General features: G+C 39.4%; 1 protein-coding gene across 4 annotated transcripts in view; it reads left to right on the top strand.

Annotated features, from left to right (window-relative positions):
- Nucleotides 1–12,022, top strand: part of Grk4 (G protein-coupled receptor kinase 4) — a 72,216-nt gene that overhangs the window by 14,787 nt on the left and 45,407 nt on the right. For all 4 annotated transcript variants that reach the window (XM_032915838.1, XM_032915839.1, XM_032915836.1 and 1 more), the window contains exon 5: nt 7,116–7,222. In XM_032915838.1, coding sequence (XP_032771729.1) covers nt 7,116–7,222 — 107 coding nt within the window. The remainder of the gene's footprint in view (nt 1–7,115; nt 7,223–12,022) is intronic.

Raw genomic sequence — 12,022 nt, 5'->3', positions numbered from 1 at the left:
AGTACAGCTCTATGGAGCTGGTTCTTCTACCACTATGTAGGGTCCACGGATCGAGCTCAGGTTGTCAGGTTTGTACAGTAAGTATCTTTACCCAGTGAACCCTCTTCTGGCCTCCACCTTATTTTTTCTGAGGCATTTTCATTTAAACAAAGTAAGAGCTCATTATCCTATCACTCGGGATTCCCAAATACTAAAATTAAGCCAATTTTCATTTTTATAATTAAGTAAATAACTAAAAACTAAGTAGGGTTTTTTTTCTGGGATTACAAAACTAGTTTAGCATGCTAAATCAAATTAGTATAATATACAATATTGGTAGAATAAATTTGTAAAAAAAAGATATAGAAACAGAATTGGGCAATCTACATCCTTTTATAATAAAAGCCTTAAACAACTAGAATGTTAGTTGATTTTTGGAGTTTTCTTTTTTTGTTTTTGTTTTTTTGAGACAGGGTTTCTCTGTGTAGCCCTGGCTGTTGTGAAGCTCTCTCTCCAGACCAGACTGGCATCAAACTCACAGAAATCAGCCTGCCTCTGTCTCCCAAGTGCTGGGATTAAAGGCGTGTGCCACCTCCTAGCCAAACTAGGATTGGAATGGAACTTGTTCAGCTTGATAAAGGACATCAGCAAATACAGGTAACATCACATTTAAATGTGAAAGGTACATGTTCTCTCTAAGATTAAGAAAAGGCAAGATCATTTCTTTGTTTCATTTATTGAGCTAGAGATTTGACTTGAAGTTCCTTCGTGTTGGTTCTACCCAGGGCAGTAAGATAGGAAAAAGAAGTAGAAATAGAAGCTGGGGGGAGGGGTGGCCCAGCAGTTAAGAGTATTGGTACTCTCCTAGAGCCATGTACTTTGGATTCCTAGCACCCACGCAGTGACTTACAACCTTCTGTCACTCCAGTTATAGAAGTTACACAAGAGAATCTGTTATCTTCTTCTGGCCTCCAAGGGTACCAGGAACACAGTGGTGCACAGGCATTTGCTGACAAATCACCTATTCACATCCAACTTAATCATTAAAAAAAGTGCAAGTATCCAGACTGGAGAGGAATAAATAAAACTATCTTATTTGCAGTGATATAATTTTATATAGAGAAAATTCTAAGGACTCTACATATACATAAACAAGAAACATTACTAGTGCTAACAAATAAGTGCTCATAGATACTAGATGTACAAAATTTTGTTGTAATTTTATACATTAGTAAGTAAAAACAACAAATTAAGAAAATCCATTTATATTTTCATCAATAATGAAAAAAATGCTTAGATATATTTGAATAAATAAAACTTTTGTATATTCAGTAATGAAACACTGAAGAAATTAAATGACATCTACATGAGAAAACATTCCATGTTCATGGATCAAAAGACTTAATATTGTTAACATGTCCATACTCAGCAAATTGCTATTTGTTTTAACTCTATTCCCCATCAGATTGATCTGCTCCTTTTGTAGAAATCAGCAAACTGAGTTTAGAATGCAACTGTATATTTAAAATCCCCAAATAATTGTATTCCTGGGGCCAGGGAAGAATATAGAGAATTCACACTTCTCAGCTACAGAGTTACAATAATCAAGACAATATGGTACTTGGATACGGGTAGATATTCAGTTCAGTGGTATAGACTGAGAATTAGAAGTAAACCGATAAGCTTACAATCAACTGATTAATTGTAAAGCTACTGACACACCCAGAAGGAGAAGGCATAGTCTTTTCAACAAATGATGCTGGAACAAGTAGAAATTCACATATAAAAAATGAAGTGGTACTCTTGCCTTGCACCACAAGCAAAAAGTATACTCCAAATGGATATAAACCAAAACAAAATAGTCAAAAGTGTACAGCTTTCATTGTTAGATATTCTAATACTCAGACTGTAAGGAACTTTTATAACTAAGCAATAAGAACCCCGAAGTTTAAAAACAATCAAACTTATGTGTTTGAGTATTTTTTTTTTCCTTTCTTTTTTTCCGGAGCTGAGGACTGAACCCAGGGCCTTGCGCTTCCTAGGCAAGCGCTCTACCACTGAGCCAAATCCCCAACCCCGTGTTTGAGTATTTTGCCTGTATGTGTATCGCATGTGTGCCTGATGCAAGAATTCAGTAAAGAGTGTTTATCCCTTGAAATAGGAGTTATGGATGGATGGATGGTTGCTTGTTACCATGTGGATTCTGAGAACCAAACTTGGGTACTCCGCAAGAGCAGCCAGTGCTTTTACTGCTGAGCCATCTCTTCAGCTGTAAAATTTTATTTCATGTGATGGGTATTTTGTCTGCATGTTTATCTGTATACTGCCTGTGTTCATAGTGCCTATGGAGGCCAGAAGAGGGTGTCAGTCCTCTGGAGCTAGAGTTATGGATGCCTGTGGTCACCATGTAGGTGCTGACAACTAAACCCAGGTCTGGAAGAACAGCCAGTGCTCTTAACTGTTGAGCCATCTCTTCAGCCCTGCTTTTTTAAAAATAGCAAAGTAAGTGTATATTTTAGCAAGGAAGATTAGGAGTACTTTCTCTTTAAACTTCTGATCATCTTTCTATGCCACTGACCTGTATATCCCTGTCCAAGAACCACATTGTCTTAATTATTGTAACTTTGTAGCTGAATTCTCTGAATTTTCAAAGTCTACCTTCCTTTATGTCCATAAAAGTGAACTTTACTGTTATATACTATGTTTAAGTATTAAATTAGCAAGGCACTAAATCATCTGGTAAATTTGTACCCTTACCACCTGTTCTTAAAAATAATCCTTTGTCTTGTTTTGTATCAGGCCAGTAATGTTACCCATTATAGTGGCTGGATTTTAGTTTAACATTTCCTCTCTTCTCACTGATGTTTAGAAAGGTAGCTTTTGGGCTGGAGAGATGGCTCAGCAGTTAAGAGCACTGACTGCTCTTCCAGAGGTCCTGAGTTCAAATCCCAGCAACCACATCGTGGCTCACAACCATCTCTAATGGGATCCGATGCCCTCTTCTGGTGTGTCTGAAGACAGCTATAGTGTATATAATAAATAAATCTTTAAAAAGTAGAAAGATAGCTTTTCTTTTCTATGAGAATTAATATATAGCTTTGGTAATATTGAAAATAGCATCTCTACTTAGAGTTAATTGTTAAATAGTTTTAACAGAATCAATCTGGGATGTCATTTTAGAAAGATGAGACATTGTTAGGTGTGGTAGAACATGCCTTTGATCCCAGCATTTAGAAGGCAGAAGCAGGAACTCTGTGAGTTCCAGACCCTGTCTCAAGATAAAATATAAGGGACTGGAGAGATGTCTCTGAGTTTAAGAGCACAGTGCTCCTCCAGAGGATCCAGGTTCTATTCCAAATACCCCCATGGTGGCTCACAGCTACCTATATTACAGTTATAGGGGATGCAAAGCCCCTTTCTTGTCTGTACAGGCATGAGGCACATATGTATGGCACAGACCTATATGTAAGAAAAACATCTACACACATACATCTAAACACACGCACACGCACATACACTCAATGTAAAGGGGAAATAGAACTGTTTAAATACTGGCTTTGTCAGCTAAGAAAATGTCTTCTTGTTTTCAGCGCCTAGTATCAAGTGTATTTGTTGAACAAGCACACTCCTTTTCATAAATAGAGAAAGGAGAGGACTCATCTTATTCCTATGTCCTGCTGCATGGGAAGAAACTGGGGTTGAGAGTCTAGAAAGGTGTTGCACCACTTATTGTTGTAGCCAAGAAGTTTTGTAACTTCCTCAGCCCATTTCCTCATGCATCATGGTTATTCTGAGGTTGAGATTTTCAACTTCTTTGAATTAGCTGTTTTGATTTATAGAAAATAAAATTTTGGGCTGGAGAGATGGCTCAGTGTTAAGGGCACTGACTGCTCTTCCACAGGTCCTGAGTTCAGATCCCAGCAACCACATGGTGGCTCACAACCGTCTGTAATGGGATGCTTTCTTCTGAAGTCAACTACAGAAAATAAAATTTTGATAGTAGCTGGATTTTGCATAGTCAGAAGTCATTCTGGAATTTATAGACTTTAATTATAAATTAAATAACTAAATGTAATATTGATCTTTTACCCAAATCTAGACAATGATTTTCTTATGTGCTTCTTTTTCTCAGAATCTCTTCCTAAGTTTTTAAAAAATAGGAAACCATGACCCAGGGACACTGTCAGTGAGAATGTAAGGTGGTAGTCCCATTTTAGAGGGAAGTTTCATTGTGAACATCAGTATTTAAAATGGCTCGAGAGAAGCTTAACAGTTGAAATTACTGGTTGCTTTTCCATAGGACCCTGGTTTGATTTCCAGTACACGTATGACAGCTCACAACAGACTCTTACAGTTTCAGAGGATTGGACACCCTCTTCTAGTCTCTCAGGGCACGTGCACACACTGCACAACACTCAAACACAGTAGATGGAAAAATAAAGTGTAACTTTTTAAAATGTGTGCCCATTGATCTAATATTCTATTTTGTAGTTATTTGGGTTTTTGAGTCAGGCTTTCTCTGAGTAGCTCTGACTGTCCTGGAACTCACTTTGTAGACCAGGCTGGCCTTAACCATAGAGATCCATCTTCTTCCGCTTCTCAAGCGCTAGGATGTACCATCACTGCCCCACATAGTAATTTTATTTTTAAGAAGCCATTCTATGGGAACCAAGGGGCTAGAGGTGTTGGTGGTAATGGTGTAATGGTGTAATGGTGTTTGCGGTAGGAAAATTGGCAAAGAGAATGTTTAGTCAATTCCTGTGTACAAAAGCTACACACACACACACATACACACACACACACACACACACACACACACACACACTCCTGTTTGTATGAGAATGAAGTATTGTGTTTCCAAACAGATAACTGTTTTTAAAGTTTTAAACTGTTATTTCAAAAATATAAGATGAAATTTACATTAATCATTTCTTTTTTTTTTTTTTTTTGAGACAGGGTCTTTGAACATAGATAGCCCTGACAGTCCTAGAACTCACTTTGTAATCTAGGCTGCCCTTGAACTCAGAGATCCTCTACCCTCTGCTTTCTGGGAATAAAGATGTGTGACACCATGTCCAGAAAATACTTCTTCTTAATGTAGTATTTTCATTAATTATTTGAGAATTTCATTCATGCATACAGTGTATTTTGATAGTACTTACTTCCTATTCTTTCCTCTAATTCTTCCTCCCAGGTCCAACTCTCACATTTTACCTCTTCCAAACTTCATGTCTTTTTAATAACTAATACACTAAATTGCCTTATGAGAGGCCACTGATTTAATGAAAACTGGGTCTTCTTCCCTCAGAAGCCATCAGCTGTCAATAGCTTCTTATGTAGGAGTGGGGACTTGTGAGTCCCTTCCCCCGCATGCTAGATTGTTTACTGACTTGTTCCTGTGAAGGGTTTATGCAGGTAACCACAGCTTCTGTGAGGTCATGAATATAGTTGTCATGTCCAGAAGACACCATTTTGATCCAGTCATTCTCAACTTGTAGCTCTTGTACTCTTTCTGTCCCTTCTTCCAAAGAGAATACCTGAGTTTTAGGAACATGATGTCCCACTGTGGGTGAGGACCCCATAGACACTTATTCTTTATATTTTGACCAATTGTGATTTTTCTGCATTAACCACCAACCATTGCACAAAGAAAAATTCTCTGGGGTGGACTAAGAGCTTTACTGGTCTATGGGTATAGAGATACAAATTGGAGGTGCAGTTTGATACTATGTCCATTTAATAAAAATAATAGTAGTATATTCCCCCCTGGGGCCTATGAACTCCCTGATCATGTGTTTAGGGCCAGATTTACAGTAGGAGTGAGTTTCCTCCAATGGAGTTGGCCTTAAATCCAACCGGAAAGTGATTTGTTATCCCCATAACATTTGTGTCACCGATGAACATAGCTCACAATGCTGTCCATCTTGGTAGCTCACAGTGTTAACAGCTGCCTAAGATTGTTGATGACTTTTCTTCCCTAAAGACTCCATAGCACCTTCGGGTACTATGGAAGTGAATCAGCCAGGTGAAAGCTCCTGGTCAGTACCAACTTGATTTCTCCATATGCTCTGACCAGAGTGTGGTATCTGTTTCTCATTGTATAGTTTAGTAGTTGAGTATATTTATACTATTATGTAAACAATCTTTAGAACGTTTTTATCTTGCAAAAAGAAAGCACCAGCAGTAGTCTAATCTCCTTTCTCTTTCACACATACCAATTACTTTTCTACTTTCTAACACTTTCAGATTTACTGCCCACATATATCCATAAGTAAAGCTAATTCTTTTGGGACTAGTTTATTTTATTCAGTATAATGTTTTTAATGATATCTATGAATTAGAATGAGTCAATTTTGTAATTTTAAAAAATTAATTAATTTTAGACTTCTAGGGCTTGAACTCAAGGCAAATATTATGCCATTGAGCTATGTCCTTGGCTCAGGAATGTCTTTTTAAAGCCTTTTCTTAGACTGGAATGATGGCTCAGTGGTTAAGAGCACTGGTTCTCTTCCTTCTAGAGGACCTGGGTTCAACTCTCAGCACTCACATGATGGCTCACACTATAACTCCATTCAGGGGATCTGATGCCTTCTTCAGTTGGCACTATACACATGTACCCATACATGCAAGCAAAATACCCATATACTAAAAACAGCATAATAATACAAGAGTAGTCTTTTTTTTCCTTTTTATGTCTATCCAGCCATCCATTCATAGACATGCAGTGTTTTTCATGCTAGGCTTGTTCAGTGCTGAGGACTAAACCCATTTAAATGCTAGACAAATACTCTATCAGCCACATCCCCAGCCTTGCTATTCTTATCTTTTGGCTCAAAGAGATCAAAGAGATCCTGTTTTGTTTTCTGTACATGTTTCGAGTTCATAAGAACAGGCTTAGAGGGGTTGGGGATTTAGCTCAGTGGTAAGGCCCTGGGTTCGGTCCTCAGCTTCGGAAGAAAAAAAAAAAAAAGAACAGGCTTAGAAAATAGGTTGAGTGCTGGAGTGGGGTACTGGGGTGATACTTTAGCTTATTACTTCATATACTTTAAAAAATTCACAGTAGGTATTAGATTCTATGTATGATTGGTGAACTATGAAAGCACTAACTGATATCTATTTGGTTTGTGCATATTCAGAATTCAGAAGTCTCCTTACCACAGATACCTCCAGATATTGTGAAGGAGTGTAAATGCAATCTGAAGCAGAGTTCTCCCTCTCAAAATGTGTTCCACGACTGTGCTGGGTAAGTGTGCAGTGCTCAGCTTTGTACGTGTTATGGGTGTTTGGTTTGTTGACATAGATGTGGTATAACCTAGGCAGCCTTCAGACTCACTCTGTAAGCTAAAGTTGACCTTGAATTCTTTTTTAAATTTATTTTATGTGAGTGCACTGTTGCTTTCCTCAGTCAAGCACACCAGAAGAAGGCATCAGATCCCATTAATGATGGTTGGGAGCCACCGCGTGGTTGCTGGGAGATGAACTTGGGACCTCTGGAAGAGCAGTCAGTGCTCTTAACCACTGAGCCATATCTCCAGCCTGACCTTGAATTTCTGATCCTTCTGCCCCTACTTGTGAAGTTCTAGGATGGTAAAAGCATGTGTCTTTTTCTACATATGGCTTGTGTATGTATTATCCAAGACAAAGAATGACAGGAAGTTTGTTATGTTTTGTTTATTTTATAAAAGTTGACTTCTTATATGCATAGTTTTTCAATTAAGCTGATCCCCTTCACTTATTTTTTTTGTAGAAAGGACTATGTGAAGATTAATGATCACAAGTATGTAAAGGTCATGGTGTCAAGCCTAATCTCATAAAATTCCTATGACAACTCTGGGCCATCTCTCCTCTGCTTCCCATATGCTTGGGTCTAACTTGAGGAAAGTCTAAAAGTATTGTTCTAGACCCAAGCATTAGCTCAAAGTATTTTCCTCTGGATATGGACAGGAAAGTTCCTAAGTAGAACATTTTGACTTAATTAGTTTCCTTATGAGCATAGGAAGGAAGTGGTTTCTGAGGTAATCTGATAATAAGGAGGTGGTGTTTTGTATAGCTGCATGGATAGTAACTTGTCTCATAGGAAGGAAACTGAGGCCCAGAGAAATGTGGAAAAGCTTGTCTTGAGCTCAGAGAATATTTAAATGGCATTTTCATTGTGCTTTTCAAAGATTTCTCAGGTGATACGCGGTGTGACATGCCTGTGCCCGTGCATGCAGGCAGTAACGGCAGAAGGGTCAGGGCTTGAGAGACTTTGACTACATATCAAAGCCCTGTCTCTGACGGCTGGAAAGACGGCTCAGTGGTTAGGAGCACTGACAGTTCTTCCAGAGGACCCAGGGTTTAATTCCCAGCACCTACATGGTAGCTTACAACTGTTTGTAACTCCAGTTCCAAGGCACCTGGCATGTTTACACAGACATAAAAATGAATAAATTTTTTTTAAAAAAAAAGACACCCCATCTTCAAAAGAGCAAACAAAAAACCCAATAATACAGAACAAAAATAAAAAAATAAAAACAGAAAACAATATAAAAATTTGCTCTGACTGCAATTTAGAAGGAGTTTGGAGGGAAGGAAAGCATGTGCAAGAGCTTTCCGATGTGAGTTGAGTATTACCTGACCCCCGTCTATAAAGTAGGATGCACACGACAGTGTTCCATTATCCCCCTTCCTCCACCTCTCAGGGTTTCTTTGTGTATCCCTGGCTGTCTTGGAACTCATTCTGTAGACCATACTGTCTTCAGACTCAGATCTTCCCGCCTCTGCCTCCTGAGTACTGGGAGGAAAGGCACATGATACCGCCACCAGGTTAGCAATCAGTTATCAAATGGAAGCGGTTACAATTTAGTTATTAATGGAAGCGGTTAGCAATCAGTTATCAATGGAAGCAGTTAGCAATCAGTTATCAATGGAAGCAGTTAGCAATCAGTTATCAATGGAAGCAGTTAGCAATCAGTTATCAGATGGAAGCAGTTAGCAATCAGTTATCAATGGAAGCGGTATGTGTATGTGTATGTGTATGTTGGACCCAGGTAGGTCCTGAAGGCGCAAGCACGTTACATGAAGAAGCTGTTCAAGTGCGTGGTTCCAGTGTCGTTATAGTGCTGTCTGCTCCCGGACATGCATCGTTAGCTTCGTGTACTGTGCCCTATGATCAGCTGACTGAAACAGAAGACTAAGGCTTGGTTTACTGATGGTTCTGCATGTTATGCAGGCACCACTCAGAAATAGACAGCTGCAGCATTAAGCCACTTTCCAGGACATCCCTAAAAGATACTGGCAAAGGGAAATCTTCCCAGTGGGCAGAACTTTGTGCAGTATACATGCTTATACCTTTCGTTTGGGAGGAGAAATGCCCACTTACGTGATTGTTTACTAATTGGTGGGCTCTAGCCAATGGATTGACTAGATGGCCAGGGACTTGGAAATTTTGGGCATGATTGGAAAACTGGTGAGAAAGACATTTGGGAAGAAGTATGTGGCACTCTCCAAATGGGCAAAAGATGTAAAGATACTTGTGTTCCATGTAAATGCTCATCCAAAGTTGCTTAAGCAAAGGAAGGGTTCAGTAATCAAATAGATAAGATGGCCTATCATGTGGGCAGCCAGCCTCTTCCCCAGCCATCCCTGTCATTGCTCACAAACAAAGTGGCCATAGTGGAAGAGATGGAGGTTATGCATAGGCTTAACAAAATGGACTTCCACTCACCAATCTGAGCCGGGTACAGCTGCTCCTCAGTGCCAAATCTACCAGAGATATAATACCATTCCCTATGGTGATAGATCAGCCAGGGATCTGGTTTCAGGTTGACTACATTGAACACTTCCTCGGTGAAAATGATAATTTGTCCTTACTTGGGACTACCGTCTGTGGATTTACAGACTGCCTTATCAACCACGGTGGTATTCCATACAGTATTGCTTCTGACCAAGGAACTCACCTCACTTGCCAGAGAAGTGAGACAGTGAGCCTACTATCATGGAATCCACTGGTCTTAACATGTTCCCTACCATCCCGAAGCAGCTGGCCTGACAGAAAGATGGAATGGTCTTTTGAAGACTCAGTTTCAGAGCCAATTAGCCTTAAGTTCTGCTGGCCTGGAAATTTTGGTTCCAGAGGAGGGAATACTCCTGCCAGGAGACATGACAAACATTCCATTGAACTGGTAGCTCAGATTTCTCCTTGAACACTTTGGGCTTCTAATGCCCTTAAACCAACAAGAAAAGAATAACAGTGTTAGGAAGGGTGATTAATCCTGTTATCATGGAAAAATTGGATTGCTTCTCCATAATGGAGGTAAGAAAGATTATGTCTGGAGTTCAGGAGACCCTTCAGGGTGTCTCTTGGTGATACCAGGTCTTGTGATTACAGTTACAGTTAGTGGGAAATTTCAACCCAATCCTGGAAGGATGACAAAGGGCACAGACCCTTTAGGAATGAAGGTATGGATCACGCTAGGATTAGCCAAAACCAGCTGAGGTGCTTGCTGAGGGTGGAGGAAATGCACAGGGGAGTAGAAGAAGGTAGTTACAGATCAGCTCAGGCTGGGAGATCAGTTTTGAAACAAAGATTATAATCGTCATGAGTATTTCTGTCATGTTTTTGCTAAGATGTATTTGTGCAGATATTTGTGTGAGAATGGAGCCTAAAAATGAGGCTGACTAAAGCCTGATGCAATAGCCAGCTTTAATCAGAATATCAGGCAACTTATGATACTCTGGAGGTTAAGAAGAATGACATTACTAAGGTGTTCAATCAGAAGAATAAGCTGCACCTGGAAAAAACATTTTTCATAGAGACATAGACAAATAACAAAAGCCAGATGTAAGGAATAAAGCAAACTCACTCTACCTGGAGGGGCCTGAAAGCACATTCTAAGAGCAATTTCATGTTTTTGAAGAAACTGATTTCACAAGACTCTTGTTTTTTTGGTGTTTTCTCACAAGTTTTCAGAATTCCCTTCTTACTACTCCGTCCTTGGACTGTGTTCCAAGAGTTAATCATATTTAAGTCTTGAGATACTAAAAGAATATCCCTCAAATGGACATTTCCACCCATACTAAAATTTATAATGTGTTTGCAGTTGTACATGGGATGGTTATATCAGTTAGGCATAATTATGATCTGGTTATTGCTTCCATGTGGAAATTAATCATGACATGAGATATTATTGTGTGTCAAGTTGATAAGGGATGGGCTTGCGATGGCTGTTCTTGGTTGTCAGCTTGTCTACAGCTGGAATTAACTAAAACCCAAGTGACTGGGCACACCTTTAAGGAATTTTTCTTAATTAAGTCATTTGAAATGGGAAGACCCACACCAAATTCAGATCTTTTGAGATGAGAAGATCCGCCTTAAATTTGGGCACTACCTTCTAGCCTATGTATAAACATGGAAGAAGGAAGCTCTTGATTTTTTCCTGTTTGCTCTCACTCTCTCTGGTAAGTGTATTTCTCCATATTAGAGCCTCTTTCTTTGGTATTCCAGTGTATGCTGAAGACCAGCTGAGACATCCAGCCTCCTGAACTGAACAACTACTGTGTTCTTGATTTTCCATTGGTAGACAGCCATTGTGAACTAGCTAGACCACAACTTTATAAGCCATTCTAATATATCCCATATATTCATACCATCAGTTCTGTTTCTCCAGAGAACCCTGACTCTACAGCAATGAAGGACAAAAGTAGGCTTTAGAGATAATTACGAGGCTGGGGGCAGTGGTAGATTCCACAGATTTTTGGGGTTTTGAGGTGTCTTTGAATTATCAAGCAAAGCTGAGAGATAAATAGTTTAATCACCACTGTCACCTGAGAGGCAGAGAGACTGGATTTAGGGCTTAGGAATGATTGATGTAGGTCCTGTGGCAAAGAAGGTTGTATTAAATGAGGAGAGGCTATGGGCATTTCCATCTCCTCATCCCCGACATTCTTTCACTCAATATGGTAGCTTGCCTCTTCCTCTACAATTGGATGACCTTTGTCACCTTGAGTAGAACTGTGTTGGAAGAGGGAAGATACAGACACTAAACTGCATTCGTTGGAAAGC

Source organism: Rattus rattus, chromosome 11, assembly GCF_011064425.1.
Source record: "Rattus rattus isolate New Zealand chromosome 11, Rrattus_CSIRO_v1, whole genome shotgun sequence".
Classification (NCBI taxonomy): domain Eukaryota; kingdom Metazoa; phylum Chordata; class Mammalia; order Rodentia; family Muridae; genus Rattus; species Rattus rattus.
This window is presented reverse-complemented; position numbering and strand designations above follow the sequence as displayed.